Source organism: Aulonocara sp. 'chitande type north' Nkhata Bay, linkage group LG4 (assembly GCF_057382095.1).
Source record: "Aulonocara sp. 'chitande type north' Nkhata Bay isolate Kocher_YH1m ecotype deep benthic linkage group LG4, A_spYH_male_GT1.1, whole genome shotgun sequence".
In the NCBI taxonomy this organism is placed as follows: Eukaryota; Metazoa; Chordata; class Actinopteri; order Cichliformes; family Cichlidae; genus Aulonocara; species Aulonocara sp. 'chitande type north' Nkhata Bay.
The window spans coordinates 17,304,042-17,323,048 of record NC_141347.1 but is presented as its reverse complement, the minus strand read 5'-3'; the positions used below and the strand labels follow the sequence as shown (position 1 = coordinate 17,323,048).

General features: G+C 41.2%; 2 protein-coding genes across 3 annotated transcripts in view; one reads left to right on the top strand and one right to left on the bottom strand.

Moving 5' to 3' along the window:
* The window catches only part of grapa (GRB2 related adaptor protein a), a 33,389-nt gene extending 30,085 nt beyond the window's left edge, over positions 1–3,304 (bottom strand). The window contains exon 1 of the mRNA XM_086288769.1: positions 2,885–3,304. Within this exon, the coding sequence (XP_086144895.1) occupies positions 2,885–2,962 (78 nt within the window). The 5' untranslated portion in view covers positions 2,963–3,304. The remainder of the gene's footprint in view (positions 1–2,884) is intronic.
* Positions 3,305–13,589: 10,285 nt separating this feature from the next.
* The window catches only part of epn2 (epsin 2), a 25,477-nt gene continuing 20,059 nt past the window's right edge, over positions 13,590–19,007 (top strand). Inside the window, exon 1 of one of the 2 annotated variants that reach the window (XM_086288766.1) lies at positions 13,590–13,843. The gene's annotated coding sequence lies outside the window, so the exon portion shown is untranslated. The remainder of the gene's footprint in view (positions 13,844–19,007) is intronic. The other variant, XM_086288767.1, reaches the window with a different exon arrangement.

The following is a 19,007-nucleotide window of genomic DNA, read 5'->3' as shown; positions in this document are numbered from 1 at the left end:
TATATGTAGAGAGAGACCGTATATAACCAATAATAGCTGATTATCTAGCTAGACCCTGTTAATTCAGCTGTGACTAACAGCTCCTTCCAGACCACTCCAGAGAGTTTACTCATTACATAATTAACCCTTAACAAAAGAGCATTAAACAAACAAAATCCGACAACGTGAACATCTGACATGGCAGTAGACTGAAAAGACCACACACAAAGCTCTTAATGAGGCTTAAAAACAGGTCAGGTATGGTTGACCGCACCTGACTGCTGTGGTCAGACACACGAAACTGTTGGATAAAGGAAGCAAATAAATACAGCAATATTTTTATTTCCAAGGATAGTTAACTATTTTCTAAAGAAATGAAGTTATTTCATTTTGTGATTAGAATGTAGTGCGTACTCTCTGGGTGCTTTGGAGGTTTTCATTTCCAGCCGGAGTTGTTACATTTTTTGTGACGGTATCTGGAGAACTAAAGCTCGGCTTTTGTGTCCCTCGTGTTAAACTTGGCAGCACGGTCTCCCAGCTTTACACATAATGCCAGAGCCACTTCTTTTTTTTTTACAAATTCTTCTATGAAGCTATTTTTATAACTTCTTTATGAGTCAACACTCTGCTCAGCTCGATCGATCCAGTTCCACATGGAAAACGCACAATGCGTTCGCATTGGCAACAAGGTGTGAAAAGAAGCAGAAGTAGGCTTTAAAGCAGCATAAGGGCAATAAATGAGCACCAGTGAGCAGCTGTGAGGAAAGCAACTATCTCTTTGGTATTTTTGTAACTAAATTATAGAGTTTCTTTTTTCTTTTTCCGCACAAATTCTCTTGATGTTGTAAAGCTCAGGCCATCTGGCGCATCATGCAGAAACGAACAAATGTGGAGAATTATTTAAAAGTACTGCTTGACCCGAGTGTGAACCAAAGCTTTTTGGCAAAGACAAGACAGTCGCTTAGCCCTGCACGAGTAAAGAAACAAACTTAACAGTGGTTTAAGTGATGGTGCTGTTGTAGCTACTGTAAATTATCACTATGGCCAGACAACACAAGTACGCATCAAAGACTGCTGTAACTATCTGTCTTAGTGTCGAAACTAAATGCCATTGCATCTTAGCTGTAACATGCTGTGACACTCGACTTCTAACAAATGACTTTAAAGACAGCAGGAATAAGAGGTCTTTTTTATTCATGTTTAGTGCTGGAATGAAGTCAGTATGGGAAGAATAGTACACCAACTATCTTCAAGCAACAAAAGGTAAATTCACCCTCAAAGAAAAGCCTCAAATTAGCAGAGAAATATTCCAGTGAAAGGAAAAAATAAAGGTTTTAACTAGTGAGAAAAGTTGGACCTGCAGCACCGACGCCCACTGGTTAACTGAGACAAAATCCAGAAGACAAACTGATCTCACTGTGTCTTCCATCTTGCTTGATTTGCCTGCGTCTGAGTGTCAAACAGATGGTGCCAAAGCACCAGTGTTAGAAAGAAGCACTTGGCTCTTTAATTCTGAGGTTTGCTGTTGATGTCTTAGAGGGACGATTTTCTACTACACTAATTTCCAGCTGTGCCGGAACTATTTCAGCATGGTGTTTGACACAAATAAAAAGCTGCAGATTAAAAAAAAGATTGTTAGGCAACCTGGAGCAAAATTTAATTAGAGGAGTAGAATCGAATATGCCTATTTACTTTCTGTAAAATGATAAGAAGATTCAGCATTCCCATTTTATACTGTAAATATTAAGTTGTAGCCTGTGACGTTAGCTTAGCTTGGAAAAAAAGGTTTAAAATAGTGGTAACCTGTTAGCCATGTAGCCATGTGAAAATGACAACTTCCCATTTTAATATGTGAAGATTTAGACTACAAAGCCACCTGTGCTACCACTCATTCGTTTTTAAAGCTACATTTTAAAGCATTTTGTCTGTTGCCATGTTGCTTTTTTGTGGTATTTGCAAAAACTATCATTTGTTGAGACAATGGAGTGCTAAGTTCTGAGCTAATGTTAGCAAACATGACTGTACAGTACACAGATAGCATAGGTGCCTTTGTACTAATAAAAATATAACTAAAAATCTATATTTTACTCACAAAACTGAAACACAAACTTCTTAAATGGGCTGTTTGCACAATAAATAGTCCGTATAATTAGCTAACAGCAGAAAGAACACTGTTGTGAGGTCTAGCTCTGTAACTTTATACATGCTACAGCATTTTAGTGTCCAGCTCTCAAAGTGGCCAAACCACTTTCTTTAGTCCTTAAGGAAAATTTGCACAGTTATCAAAAATGTGTTTAGCTTCATAGACATAAAAAAAATGTTTTATCTTTCTGCTGTTAAGTAAGCCTTTTCAATATTAAACACGATAGGGAGTGACTTTATTGGTGGCCACTGAGGAAGTACAGATTTGGCACTTCTACAAGCTAAGGACTATTTGCCCTGTAGTCAGCAGACGCTCCAGGAAACCACTGGTTCAAGCCAAAAAAGTCCTCTAGCATACTCTACATGATTGTTTTGACACTTTTGTGTAAAGATTAGCAAATTAAATATAAAAAATAAGTAACTTTTTGCTCTTTTTAAGAACAAGGCTAGCTACTTCAAACTGTTTCCTGCCTTTATGGTAAGCTAAGCTATCTCACTGCTGTCTAGCACATAACCACACATACAGGTGAGTGCTATCATCCAAAATAAGTTTAAGCCACTTCTAATACTTTATCTTTCTTTAGACTATTCTTTCTTTAGGAAGCACCTGAAGCACTTGAAATATAATTTCAATGGCTTCTGACAGTAAAGTTTTAATTGCTGTAATTATCACAGTGTAGGCAGACGGAGCGAGAGAGAAGACAGAGGTGCTGTGCCAGTTTTACTCTTCAGACAGACAAAGATGAAAAATTCTTTTTCTTACCTTGAGCAAGTCTCCCTTGTTGAAACTGAGCTCATCACCCTCTGTGGCACGAAACGTGTACAATGCCACCGCTTCCATGCTGAAAACAGTACCGGCACGCTCTCACATAAACACACACGCACACACACACACACACACAGTCAAAAAGACACGCCGGGACCCCCACTAATGCCCCTGGCACCAAGGTGGTAGTGCTAGTGGGCAGGGGGGCAGGCAGGGATGAAGAAGAAATGTGAGGAAGAAACAGATAAAAGAAGAGGATAGAGCAGAGTTAAGGGGTAGCAGAAGAGAAGAAGAAGTGGAGAGGAGAGGTCTAGTCTGTTCACTGAGCAACAGAGCGTTTGAGAGCCGGAGCAGAGGATAAGAGAGAGAGTGAGCTCAGTGAGGGGAAAAACACGACTGGCTGCTGCTCAGCAACACACTGCCATCAGAAACATTCAGAGAGCGAGAGAGAGAGAGAGAGAGCAAGTGACTAGGGGCAAAGGAGTGGGAGGCACTTCCTGTGTATATATTTGTCTTACACACTCAGTGCGGCTTCTGTGGAGTGTGTGTGTGAGTGTGCTTCAGCTTTTTCCATTATGTTCCGTGTGGTTTGTCGTTGCACTTCTGTCATCGTGCGAATTCAGCTTTAGTTTCACACCTTTGAAGTGAAAGGTGAGCTCACGTTTGCTGTTCCTATATTTAACATCTGTGAAGGCTGAAAACTTCCGGATGGTCCAGTCAAGTCAGGCATTTCAAAACGTGAAAAAAAAGAGTGATCGCTCTATGCCACAGAACAAGCTGAGAGATTACCGCATCGGTTTTCCCCTGACACCCTCTTCCTTTCATCCTGCTGACCGTACACATACACCGTGTGCTACATTTCAATTCTTGAGTAGCTTTGGTTGAGATTTCCAAAGCATCTGCGTGACAGTGAAGGCGTGTCTGATGCAACCTCTGTGCCAAAAATGATAACTGGGCAGCTGAGTGAACCTTTTCAAGATTTATTATTAAAGAAAAAAAAAGATTATAGCATGGATGATAAAACCAGCTATGAGGTTTTACATCATATCGTCGGTATTTATCATCTATGGACTGACAGCAGCAGCGGGCTGCCAGCTTCATCTGTCTCAATTTATGTCACATGCTGAGTTAAATTCATTGTTCCAGCAACTTCTCTGGATTGATGCTAGAAATAGTGGACGGTTAAAAGCAATAGCTTTTTAATTCTGGAGGCCCGTTCTAGGGGTTTGCTCAGATTCGTATGTGGTGAATCAGAAGCCCTGTATACACTGTATGCTTTGGGCTACACTGTAGGAAATAAAACATTGGGAATCAGTGGCTGTGGAGATCTCAGCTTGATTTGCCTATTCAGGACGATTATACTGGGGACAGTTAAAAGATCTGAACCTTATAGCCCCAGACGTCTGATTGGGTTATACACACTGAGCAAGTCAGAGATGTATTGAGAGGCCAAGCCATTGAGAGCTTTATGAACTAGTAGGAGAATTTTAAAGGTAATTTTGTATTGAACTTGTAGACAGTGTCTGTGTACTTGTAAGGATCTTCACCGTCTTTTGTATTATCAAATCCTCTTTCTGATGCTTTGGATAACCCTTCAAATAGAGCATTACAGTAGTCTAACCTTAATATGAATTTTCTAACTTTTAGGTTTTTTTATGGTAGAAAGGAGTCCTGGTGACCTTATTGGTATGATTATCAGTTATCAATTGAGACCACAGTCCACAAGAGTTCTGAGATTCCTGCCTTGCTCTAGACTTTGTGGACCAACAACAAGTATTTCTGGCTCATCTCTGTTTGGCTCTAAAAAAGTTTGTAGACATACAGCAGTTAATGTCATCGTTTACAAAATACAGAATTGAACTCAAGATTTTAACTGATAAATGACTTCTTCAGGATTTTATCTGGACATTTTGGCAGTAGTTTGGTAAGAATGTGAGGCAATGCTAGATAAATTAATCAAAGATATTACTTTTAATGAAAGAAATTCAGAGGGAATGGTTTTGGAAGCATTGGGTAGTTTATCAATGGCTGGGAATAAAAGAAGTGGAATTACCCTGAGTATTGTTAGTCAGTTGGGAGACATAGGATTGCCTGCCTAATTTTATTCCATTGTTGCAGTAACAAAGTGTATTTTTATTGATTTCAAAGACTTGTTTTGCCATATTTACATTCTCACTGTAGACTGCATACATTAACAGTTCTGACAGGTGCGATATGATCGATAGACTGAGAAATGTCATCACATGACAACAGTACCAGTAATGTGTATTTTGAAAATTCACTACTAAATGCACTTGCACTGATGTAACGGCTGTTGATAAATCAGTTGGTGTTAGTTTTGTCAGACGACCAAAACACTTCTGGAAATATGTAATAACGACCCGAGACAGTAACAGCCAGAACATTTGTCACTGTGACGTCAAGACCTCTGGAACCAATTAGATCAAACATGTGACTTTTAGTATGAGTGGGTGGAGTTGCATGTTGTTAAACATTAACATTAAAGTAAACTGATGAAATATTTTGAATCAGAGTTGCTGCTGGTGTCAGTGTGAATATGAAATGAATTAAAATAAAGAATAATGCATAAAAAAATTTATAATTTCAGAAAAAAAAGTTCATTAATTCTTTCCATAAAATCACATCTCAGTTTAGCCGGTTGGCATTTATTAAGGAGTACAAGAGATTTACAACTAAAACTGTTTTTATATATAACAGCGACCAGATCGCCTCTCTGTGTGGTGTAAAGGTTCAAAGCTGTAATTACTGGGTGATGTTTTAGCCAGCTCTGTGTTAGCAGTATAATCAAGCCAGGTTTCAGTTAGAATCACAAAATCCAGTTTATTACCATCCATCCATCCTCTTCCACTTATCCTTTTAGAGCCAATCCCAGTTGTCTTAGGGCAAAATGCAGGGCGCACCCTGGACGAGTCGCCAGTCTGTCTAACACATAGACACAGACAACCAATTTAGAGTTTCCAATTAATCTATTCCCACTAACTGCATGTCTTTAGACTCTGGGAGGAAGCCATAGTACCCGGAGAACCCACGCAAACACGGGAAGAACATGCAAACTCAACACAGAAAGACGCCAGCCTGATGGTGGAATTGAACTCAGGACCTTGCTTTAAGGCAACAGTGCTGCCCGGTTTATCACTAATAATGATATAACTAATAATCAAAGTCTTATTTGGAAAGTCCTTTTTGCCACATTCTACAAGCAGCCAATCAAACTCCCTCCCAAATGAGCCTCCACACTTCATGATCTGTAGATATCGTCTGGATGGACTTAAGAAGAAGAAGAGACAGAGAGTAAAACATAGAAGAGGAAATGCAAAGTAAAAATACAAACGGCTCTAACTACAATGAGATAAAACAACAGGGAAGTTGTAGCTGTTTCTTTAGCGTGACCTGTCCAGGAAATCCCCGGTCAGCTGCGTCACTTGCCTGTGCCACCAGAAGGAGGAGTGCGGGATGTGAAGGCTAGATGTGAGGTGATGGAAGAATAGAAGAGGAAGAGAAAGAGAGGAAGTGGAACTGCCTGCTGCTCTAGGGCTGAAGCAACACCCTTGTTCTTAAGTCTTTTCCTTCCTGTGTGATGATGTCTTGTGCGTTTGAAATGCTGGAGGTGAATTAAAAAATTTAAGGATCGACATATTCTACATCCAGACATTTTTTTTCTGTATTTTAATGTGTGGTACACCTCGCTGTGTTTCTGTGTACAGCTCTCCGGCCTCACTCAAACGTTGTGGGTGATCCTATTTTTTTTTTGCATTTTTTTTCTGTTGGTTGAGTTTGTGTGTCCGTAGGTGGTTCTCTTCTTTGTCTCAGGCACTGTGCTGTTCACTGCTCTTTTCTTTTGTTTAGGCCCCTCAGCTGACACAATGACATCACTTCCTGTGTCCTTTTCCAGGAAAGCGTCGGATGTTTTAAACACCAAGTTACAACTTACACAAACAGCTGCCCATACACAATGGTGTGTTTTCTGTTAACAGTGATGAATCCTTCATGCAATGTGACTGATAGGCCATTTTTAACAGCCCTGCAGTACACTGTGTATGTGTTACCCACAACACAGGCAGCACATAGTATGTAAACCCAGTGCTTTTCTGCTTGGGTGACATTTTCATCAATTTCATCAACATTTTTATCCTGCCGGGGGCACTAATGCAGGGGGGCTTGAAATGGGTGAACAGGTTTGCATGTTTGAGTGAGCTGGCGGAAGTCAGTGGGCAATGGCGGAAAAAGCAGGTGGGCACAAAATCGCTCAACTTCCCCTCAAACAAATAAACAATGCCTCTCAGGATCTGTGCATTCTCAGGCCACATTTGTCTACAGCTCATTCCTACCCTCAATTTTCTTTTGCACCTATATGCTTGTAACCCCCCCCCTCCCCCACCCACCCACCTCCAATAGCTGTCATTATATTGTACTGCATTGTCCCCACGATGCTTTTTAATCTCTGTTCCTCTCTTAGCCCCCACCCCCACTCCCATTCTCTCACTTGCTTTTTTGCTCTACCTCGCTTCCTCTCTCACGCACTTACTGAACAACATGTGGCAGGAAGGGCATCTGAGCTCACAAAAAAAAAAAAAAAAAGTTTTGTGAAGCCAATTAGAGAACTGCCTCCTTTATTTGCTGCCCAGGGTCAACATTACGCTATACTTTCTGTCAGTGTAAATTTGTGTCATTGCCCAAACTGTCCTGTGAATGTTTATATGAAAAAAAATGTTTTTGTTCATTTAGAAGAAAATTATCTTTTTTAACTTAGAAATTTCTTAATTAAATAGTGAAAAAACAGGCACTTTTCTGGCATTTAATTGTTTAATTATCACTTAAATGCGTTGGGGAGGTGTTCATCATCAGAACAAAGTCGCAAAACCTGTGAAAATACAGTGTATAGTTCAAAATGTACACCCTCCTTCACATTTTCCGAAGCAGCCCAACAGGCCGGATTTGACTATGCCTGGTTGTTCTGGCCCTCTGGCCTTATGTTTGACCCCTCTGACTTAAAGGGCACGTGTAACTAAAGTGGTTAGGTATGTAAGAGTGAAAACATGATTCACCTCTGTCTGCAGGAGTGGTTTCACAAGGATATGTCTGTAGAAATGTGTGAACAGGTGGGTGAAAAAGTGAATTTTTCAGCCACAATGGTCAAGAAAATGTCAAACTGGTAAGAGGTCATGTATGGATTTGCATCTCTGCAGCTGAGGAAGGCTGACTATATGGATTAAAAAGTTGCCTTTATAATGAAGGGTTGTTGTTTTTTTGTTTATTTTTTTACTAAAAAGAAAAAAAGTCTGCTCTCACAGTAGAGGAGTTGATCAGGTGGGTTCTTTATGCTAAAAATGTGTAAATAACAACTGCTGGGGCTGTTTTTCTTCCACTTACCTTCCTTCTCCAGGTATAATCTACAAGAGCTCCTCACAAGCACTCTACCATTTGCATATGAAAAGATTTAGCTAATAAACTGGCAGGAGTGGCAAAAATTATACGCTATCCTATTTCATGCTTTCTGCCCCCCCCCCTTTCTGCTGATTTAGGCTCCATCTGGAACCAAGTGCGCTACTTCAGGCCAAAAACTGACTCCTGCCAGTCTTTCCTCCTTTTCCTCCACGTTACATAAGTTTTGCAGGCTTCTCAAAGTGATGCACCAGTTATATTCATGCTTGAGCTTCCTTAGGTGAACCTAATGTGTTTGCACATCCTGCTGAATAAAATTCAAATTAATATGACTCACATGCACCGCTTGCCTTTGTAACTGAGATTTACCGCATTTGGTGGCTGAATTTCTGGTGTGTGATAAACGCCACTCGGTTATATAATAATAGTGTAAGATATGGTAAGCTGCTAACAACTAATGATCATCATGAGCTTCCCCTGACTGTTGTTCATGTGTCACACATGGTGGCATCTAGACTCAACGAATCATGTGTTAGTGACTGCAATACTCATTCTGCATGAGTAAAACTATGCTGGGTCAGTGCATCTGACCATGGATGGTGCAAGACAAGCTAATGGCCCAGTGAGTCTCTAATAGGGCATGAGTGTTGAGAATGAGGGTGATTATTTTGTGGAGGGTGATTTTGTAGGGGGTCACATATGGTGATTACATATTAAAGGTCACACATGTCTGCAGGGGGTTCTAGACAGCCCTCCTAAGTTTAGTTTGTGCTCACATTACAGACACACTCTCTGACTGTTTTAAAAGTGGGACGCTCCTGACCTCTACTGGCTGACACTGGACCTGCATGTACTTTAAAAGGGCACATACTCAACACATAGCACACTTCACTTTTTTGTTTGCACAGACTGACCAATCAGAATTTAGTTTAACTTTCAAAGTTTGTCTGATAAGAGGAGATAGTAAATGCCAAGGTGACATTTTCTTGTTGTTTGTTTGCAAAATAACTGCTTGAGGTAGCTTTCTCACCCAACCATGAATGTCACCTTCAAGCTTCTCTTTGATACCTGTTGCAGAAGAACAAAGGATTTGCCACAGTTGCCACAATTACATCTATTTTGCACAAAGGTTTTGCATTTTTGTGTTGGATGGAGAAATACAGCCATGGTTAAAATAAAAGAAAGTACATCCTCTTTCAATTATGAGGTTTTAAAATAATATGGTCTTAAACTTCAGTAAAAACAACCTCAGGATAAACAACAACAGATGACATATTACACTGTGTCATTATTTATTTAACCAAAACTGAGCCAAAATGCAGAAGCAGTGTGCAAAAAAGTGAACCCTTATTACTTCCATAGGAATTCAGAGAGTAGCAGCCAGATGCTGCTAATCAAATGCACTCCATTAACTGATCCTCACCAAGTGTGAGCACGCCTATAACAAGCAGAGGTTTTGGCAGTTTGCTGGTCTGGTGTGCTCAGGTCTGTGTGTGGCCATCAGTCCTGAGAAGAAAAGGCATCAGCTATGAGCTTGTTACTGCCCACCAATCTGAGAAGAGTTAAGGCCATTTCCAAACAATTTAAAAGTCCATTCTACAGTGGCTGAGGTCGCCAGTCTGTGGCAGGGCTAACAAATCGAGACAGACAATCTTTCACAATCACTTTCTGATCTATGGTTTGTTTAGAATCAGCAATTAACCTTACTCCCTGTGTGAAGATGAACTATTTGGAGAGAACATTAAAGTCGGCATAAGAAGGTTTCAGACTAGAATTGAAGCCAGGACCTCCTAGTGAGGCGACAGTGCTAACCACCACGCCTCCAAGCTCCCCTCAAAGACAGCACAACAACACAAATGCCTCGTATCATCTGTCAGTGGTCATGGTTTGGGCTCATTTTGCAGTTGCAGGACCTTGCAGTCATTAACTTGACCATGAACTCCTTGGTATACCAAAGTATACCCAAGGACAGCAGTAAACCGAAAGCCTAAAACTGATCAAAATGTTACAGTGGGACATTAAGAGAGCTGTGTATACACAAAAACCAAGAATCTTCAATGAACTGTAGGAACACTGTAAAGAAGAGTGGACCAAAAGTCCTCCACAACAATGTGGATGACTGATAAAGTCACAAGAGAAACCATTTCTTCATGTTATTGCTGCTAAAGGTGGTTCTACAAGCTACTGAATCATGGTAGCTTCTGCATTTTGGCTTAGTTTAGTTTATGACACGGTATAATATGTCATGAGGTTGTACTTTATGAATTTTAAGACCTGGTGAGGATTAAATCATGTATATTTGAGTAACACAAATATATATCTTTGACAAGATATCCTCTTGCCATGTACCAAACCTTCTTTGGTACACAATCCTCTTGTTAACAGGCTCCCATCAGGAGGGGCTTTGCTTTATATAGTGGATGTTGGCAGTCTAGTAAGATGAATCATCAACTTGAAATACTCCTCTAAAAACACCAACATAGGTCTTCGTGTTAAAGGTCTTGAGTTAATAAGTAGTGTGCAGTACAATTTTTTTTCTCGCACTCTGATTTGGTCTGTTCTGTTCAGGCAATAGCTTTAGAGCAGGCCAATTACACAATTTCAAAAACCTGTTTGCACAAAGAGTCTATTTGGTTTTTTTTTTTTTATCACTCTCTCAAGCAGAGACCAGCGAGTGCCAAAAACATCTCAATCAGCTTGGCTTGGGCTTCATTTAATTGGCTTATCCTTTCCACCGAATATGCAGCAGGAGGACACAAAAGCATCAGTGAACTTTAAAGGTGGCACTCCCAGCCAGATTTAGCACTTTACTAGAAAGCAGAGCTGGGTCGACAGTATCGATACCAATGCTGGCATCTGTATTGGATCGATACTAGCGTGATAGGATCAATACTTTATTTCTGTCCCCAAAGTTCACTATCTATCTGACTGAATTGTGTCTTATAAGATAAGATAAGATAAGATAACCTTTATTAGTCCCACACGTGGGAAATTTGTTTTGTCACAGCAGGAAGTGGACAGTGCAAAAGTTATGAGGCAAAAATTAGAATACAATAAGAATAAATACAGTACACAACTGTACAGAATAGAATAAAATAAAATAAAATACTATATACAGTAGAATAAAATAAAATAAATATACAATAAGATAAAAATAGAATACAAATACAAATACTATATACAACTGAGTAAAAATACAACGATGACAGAAAGGATTATTGCACTTAGTATTATTGCATATGTATGGATGTGTGTGCTTGATCAGTTAAAGTCTTTATTATGGAGTCTGACAGCAGTGGGGAGGAAAGACCTGCGAAATCTCTCCGTCCCACACCGTGAGTGCCGCAGTCTCCCACTGAAGGAGCTGCTCAGTGCTGTCACAGTCTGCTGCATGGGGTGGGAGATGTTGTCCATCAGGGATGACAGCTTAGCCGCCGTTCTCCTGTCACTCACCACCTCCACTGGGTCCAGAGGGCATCCTAGAACAGAGCTGGCCCTTCGGATCACCCTGTTCAGTCTCTTCCTGTCCCCAGCAGAGATGCTGCCGTCCCAGCAGACCACACCATAAAAGATAGCAGAAGCCACAACAGAGTCATAGAAGGTCTTCAGGAGTGGGCCCTCCACTCCAAACGACCTGAGTCTCCGCAGCAGGTACAGCCTGCTCTGCCCTTTCCTGTAGAGGGCGTCTGAGTTATGAGTCCAGTCCAGTCTATTGTTCAGATGAACACCAAGGTACCTGTAGCTGTCCACAGCCTCAATGTCCATACCTTGGATGTTCAGTGGTTGCAGTGGAGAATGCTTGTGCCTGCGGAAGTCTACCACCAGTTCCTTGGTTTTACTGGCGTTGATCTGGAGGTAGTTCAGCTGGCACCAGTCCACAAAGTCTTGGGTCAGACCTCTGTACTCCTTGTCGTCCCCATCAGTGATGAGGCCGACTATTGCAGAGTCATCAGAGAACTTCTGCAGGAAGCACTGGGTGGAATTGTGGGAGAAGTCTGCAGTGTAGATGGTGAAGAGGAACGGAGCCAGAACCGTTCCCTGTGGGGCCCCCGTACTGCAGACGGTTCTTATATTTATATATATATATTTATATATTCTTATATCAGTTCTTATATTTAAGAACTGAAAAATAATCTCAGACGTACTATGAAAAAATGTCTTAAACTTTTTGTGTTGACTGTCACGTCTATTTTATTTATTGCCTAAAGCACATTTAATAACCGAAGTTCACACAAACTGCTTTAAAGACAGGTGCATTTACATTCTAGGTCCCCAAAAAACCCAGTTACAAAAAGCTAAAAGATGTGCTTTTTTTGAGAAAGTAAAAGAAAATCATCACAGTAATTTGGTGGTCATTAAAATGTGTTCAGAATTTGCAAATTGATGATAATTTTAAATGTCATGACACACCGCTCTCCCCTACATAAGCTGTCCTTATAAGTTAAAAATACCGATATTGGTATCGGGAATGCTGGCCCTGTATTTATTTGGTATCGATCATAACAAAATTTGCAGTATGGCACAGCAGTAAAAACAGCCAAAGGACATCACATCGGTCATACTGACGTTTGGCTGTTGTCAGCGTTGCAGATTCGTGACATTTTGATCCCTTTCTATTTTTAACTTACACACTTTGCGTCTACAACCTACATTTCTATTAATAGCTCACTGCGCACTTTTTTACTAAGGCATCTGCGTCTATTCATAGATCTCGGTTTGAAAAAAAGATAAAGCGTGTTGTGCCACGTGTCTGGGACGTGTGACGTGTTGTCCCCCTCCCTCTATTTAAATACCTGTGAAAGAAAAAGCGGTTGCGCAGAGACTGTGGGGTGGAAAAAATTAGAGCGATGGAATGCGGTCCTACAAAGTTTGCGCTTTGTAATGACACACCTGCAGCGGACAATCCCTGGCAGTGACAAATCATGACATGCACGTACTTGTGCATACTCCGTTTATTTCCTTTTGGCTGCTAACTTTCTTTGACGAAATTGGAAAATGGCTCCTCAAAACTAGATTTACCAGAGAGGACTGTTCGGTTACTAAAACAAAAAAGCTATTCCACAAAAAAAAGAAGAAAAAAAAGTAGTCCAGCACTTTAATATAACCATTCTTATAGTCACGCATGTCCACGATGTTGTAAATCGTTCATGTGAAAACTTGGAAATTCTAATTATCACTTTACAGTCACTTGCTCAGGGGCGCGCCTTTTCCCCCTCGAGGGTTTTCACGAGGGATGAAGGGTCTGTCTCTATCCCTGCCAAGTCAAGCCCACTTGGTCACACCCTTCCCGGCCAACCCCCAACCCCTACACCCCACCTCCTGCTCTGCCCGCCATGTTCTGTAGGAGGAGGAGATACGTGTAGTCCTGGCTTTAGCTGGCTTAGCACTAGCAGCATATAGCTAGGCGGAGGCGCAACAAGCTCCTTGAACGCCCAAATAAGTACTCCTGTCTCGGTTTCCCCCTTCTCTTTTTGGAATTAGCTACGTTTTTTATTGGTTTGACTTCCACTTGGAGTGACACGAGTACCTAAAGTATCCCTCTCAAAAATTCTGGTAAGTTACCTTCGGTTTTCAACACAGTCGCGTTGTTTTGTTTTTCTGGGGTGTCCTGTAATCCAGTTTGCTATGGTGATGTCTCCACTGAGCTCCCGTCTTGGATGCTAGCTTGAAGGATCGCTAACTAGCTTTACATGCTAGTTGATTGTCCTAACATAGAAAGTACTTTATGAAGCTAACGCGAACGATTGTGCGTTACAGTATAGAAGTGGTCATAAAACCGGTAAATAGTAAATTGTGTTACATCTAGATGGTGAGTGATCAACAGTTGTGTTGTTAGTAGGGTGCTGGAGGGGATGGTGTGTGAACTGGCTGTTCTAACACAAGCTCTGCTAGCTTTGATTCAACTTTTCTGAAAGCCAGGATTTGAAATCGTTTGTAAATTGACGCTAGGCGGTGGTTGGTATCTCGGGTGCAAATATCTGTAAGTGGAAAAAGTGATTGCTGCAGTGTATTTTTAAGCTACAGCAAACTTTTCCGGGTTATGTACTTTTCCAGTGAGCTGAAATGTGTAGTCACCGCTAACTCAATCAATGCTAAGCACTAGAACTTGCCGCAAGTTTGCACTCAACTAGCTGTAGTTAGCGGCAAACCCCTTAGTAGCAAGTGTGGTTGCTATTCTATGTTAGAGTAAGCTCGCACTATTTTATACACATACTTATTTCACCTCTATCACCTGGATTTTTTGACTGAACGGATTATAAATAACATTAAGGTAGTTTACTAGCACCAAACGAATGTTAGCTAAAGCTACTTTAGCTTATGTGCTAACTATCAATCACGTCAGTTCAAGGAGGCGCCGTGATTTTAAAAAAAGAAAAAAAGAGCCACTTAAATTATTTTTATTTTCTCTACCGAAACACATATGCTGTTATAGAGACGAGGGCTAGACGAGAGCATACTACAGTGACTCAGCAGTCCAAAACTTAACGTACTTATTGATATTTTTAGGGAGACTCGTTACGACGTGGGCGCTGTCCGTTTACTCGCCTGGTTTCCGACAAGCAGCGACTAAAGTGTTTGGTTTTTAGATCATTAATACTGGCAAGGTTTTCTTTTCTATTTTCAACATAGTCAAAGATGTTTGAGTAAAACCTCTCTTTTCATAGTCGCACTGAACCCGTATTGATGTGGCCTGAGAAGAGGGGCAGCGCTTCCTTTATTGTCAGGGTGGTCAGTCAGTTACGGGGGTGACAGATGCATCATCACGGTCCTCCTCCCGTCCCCGTCTTGGCTGGCTTTGTTTCTCTCGGCTAGCAACATAGGACAAAAGGTGGGGTGATGCGTCGATCAGATGGTGGCCTCTCCTCCTGTCTCACTGTCTCAGAGTGCACGGTTGTAATAGCTCACTTAAACCCACTTTAGTACTGTTTGAACAAGTGTTAGTGCTTATTTGACGCGAGTTTGGCTTTTGGGAGCTTAATCCTTGTGTCTAGGAGAAGATGAAGATTAATTACTTATGAATGTTGCTCTTGGTTGTACCATATGTAAAGGGATGGTTAAGGAACTGGCTGGATGCCATTACACAGCCTATTATACACAATGTCATTCTGAACAGACAAACATAGTCTTGTCACATTCACACACAGGCGCCCGGTTGTGCAAGCCTACTATCTCGAGATCAGCTTTACTCATTCTGTGTGACAAGGTGGACCTGTTCTCAATGCGCTGATTCTGAGCCCTTAATGCTAATCACAGTTTACCTAGCTTTTGCCAAAACACACACAAGATAAGTTGGACTTGTTATGATCTAAGGTGACTCACTTAAGTCAAGTGTTCTACGTGTTTCTTTGGGATATATTCATTCAGATATTTTCTAGGACATGAAAAACCCATTCATCTTCGCCAGGCAATATGAACATGTTTGGCTGAAAAACATGAATCATTCTTTGATCTAATGATTGGGGTGATTTTGTAAAACAAGGGTTAATTTTTTACCCTCTTACAGTTAAATCCTATACATGTGGTTTGAGAAGATGCCTTAGTGGGTTCTCTCTTGATGCACAATGACATTCAGATTCTGTGAAATCTGGTGATGTGAAGCCCCTGGGTGATGTGAATGAAGCTGAAAAGTTAAGTTTGCATCAAGCGGGATTGCCCTGTAGGTTGTGGATTCTTCTTCAGGTGAAAGTGAGAATCAGAAATGAAGGACGGGTGTATTGATGCTGTTTGAGGGCTACAGGGCCTCTTTGCTTCTATGTCACCTTTATGTAGAGAAATGGGGGGTAGAACGCGTGGAGAAAAGTGAGTGAAAATGTAGGACTTAATGGTAAGTTAGGAAATTATATTTCTGTAACTTGATTCCAACTGTCAGCTATACACATCTATATCCTATTGCCGGTCAGGAGTTAACATTTATGGGTTTCCTCATGCAAGCAACATGAGGCAGAACTTCTCATTGCGTTTGATGTGAACTAACCGTAATGAAGGGGACATCATTATTGTTCCCTTATTTGGTTATTTCCTTGTCCGGGGTAGATTTCTCTCTAGCGATAATAGCAGTGCACAGAAGCTTGTTGAAAGCTATAGCTGAACTCTAACCTCAGGAACAGATTGGGCTTGGGTCTATAATGTTGTATCTCCTCCATGATTTTGTTCTGTTCTCCTCTGCTTCATCCTGCACCGGGAGTAATTTGTGTGCACACAGTGTAGGATGATTTTAAAAATTGCCCAATTGCTCTCTTTGCCGTACCCATGACTGACTTCCTGCCTGCCTCGTCCACCACCCATTGTTTAACTTCCATCGTCTCGCTACATTAGTGGACCAAAGAACTGCTCCTGAAATGTGCTGTGGTGCATCTAGTGGAATTGCCTTAAGTTGCTGTGACATGTGGCATGAGTGGCTGTGATATGGGTACCCCAGTGGGAATTGAAGGGTAGTGTTTGGCCATTACTCATCGTCTGCCTAAATGGGGGAGGAAGGAGCTTAAGAGACGCACCCACTCTGGGTTGCAATCTTTCCGTTGAGAGCGGGCACACTGGTGCACCGGGGAGAAGATGGACCCATTCATAAAGCAAGGCATGCTAGGATGTTTCTGCTACTAGTGTCACCTGGTTTTGGGAGACCTGCACCACAAACTGGAGTGTAAAAGAACTCCTGTCTTATGGAGTTTCCCTGACTGCCTGTTCTAAATGAATGAATTGATGTAACTCTTTGGTCCTTTGCGTGTGCTGTGTGCACTAACAAGTGACAAACTAATATATACAGGACTCGTTAGTTGTGGGTAAATCTCAAACTTTCAGTTTATTCACAGAAAAGTCAGAAAGGTGTGGTCTTTTTTTTCTTCTTCTTTGGTCTCAAAGAGAAAGAAAGTTGTAGTTCTGTTCAGCCTAATGTGTCTTACTTCATGCTGATGGTGTTGATACTGAAACGACATATTGCACATTCCTGCACTGCCGGCACAGCAACAACTTCTGAGCACTTCCTGCCAAGCCAAGATTAAAGCTTTTGTAATGATGGACCTCTGGTGCACAGACATTAATGTCTCAGTCACACGTTTCTTTCCCCGTCTGTATCTTTAGATATTCGTAGTTTGGCGATACAGATTGTTAAATACATGACAAATAATTTCATTTTATTTAAGATGAACACTCATTGCGTGCAGGTGATTTGTTTACAGTTGGTCAAAGCCGGAAGGTTTTATAAGTAAGCGGCATTACAGTATTATTATTAAATACTGTTGATGGAATTCATAGAAAGTTGTAGGTATCTGTGACATGATTTGCAATTCATAAAGGGAATATCTCATAATGCGCTACTACATCACTGCTGCTAGTTCATGCTGTTGAGACCAATCGTTATTCCTGTCAGGCGATACACATATTTATTTATTTATTTTTGGGGGGAAATTTATTACAACTGTTCTGTGTATATTAGTCCATCAGTTCACTGGTATCTTATTTGGATTTGTAAAAAAGTGTTTTCCACAGTAAGGCCTCATTTGTTTTTTGTTTTTTCTGCTTTTGACCTTTGCATGTAACAGTAAATGGCACTTTGTCCCATTTGACTATGATGGTAGTGCGGTTAGTGTTTTTCTCAGCCTGTATTTAATGGGTTATTTCTGTTCCTCTTCCTCCTTCAAAATTAGTCCAACTCTATGGCCATAATAAATGCATATTTGGTCTGTTGTTTGGCTGCAGGGCACAAGCACTCTTTCGCCTTTGCCTTCTGTCGCATTCTAAGGAATGATCGCTGGGTATTTTTTACTTATTTACTTCATTTATTACTTTGTCTTCCAAAAGCGAAAATCGCCAAGGATTAGACAATTGTTGCATGAAAAACCAGGCGATATTAAAACACCACATATTTAAATATATTATAAATGGCTTTGTGTTGAAATAGAGAACAGGGTGGACTGACAGCTCATCTTTAATGTGTGTGAGTCAGATACAGACAGGCCAGAAAGAAAAGAAGGAAGAGACTGAATGGGTGGCGACAGATGTGTTCGAGTTCATCTGGTGCCGTTAAAAAGCACACCCTGGACTCAATTATTTCACGCTTAAACTGCTACCCCGCATTGTGTGCTGGCGGTTTGACGGGATGATGACATGCTTACTGATTTTTGACATACTTATAACCTGCACTGTCAGCATGAACACGTATTTCTTTAGACACGCACACAAACACAAGTCTTGTGTGCAGTCTTCTTTTGGGATTGGCGTGAACTAAGCACAGAAGGACTGAGTGAAGGCAGGCTGGGGATATCTACTGGCTCTTGTGTGTCAGGGGTGGGGTGGGGGGTTTGTTCCGGGATGTGAATGGGGGTTGCAGGAGGGTGGGATGGACAAGACAGACTCTCCTCTCTTCCTCCTGTCTGCTACGGGTGAATAGGTGATTATAGCAGCAGATGTGTCATTAGGTCTGAGCAGTATTCATGCGGATGCAGGGTGAGGAGGAGGGTGACGAGGGAACGTTCAGAGAGAGAGTGTGTGTGTGTGTGTGTGTGTCATGCTCTACAGGAATCACGTTTCATTGGCGTTAAGTGAATTTATGGGATGTGCCAAGTTGTTTTCTTATCCTTGTTTCTTCACCCCCGTCCCCTCCAGCTGTCTTTCCATGACATTGCTAGACAGGAAGCTCCCTGAAACAAATGCATGCACAAGTTGTCTGTATTTAACTTCTACATACATTGAAAAAAACGCGTTCTTGTGCTTAATAAAG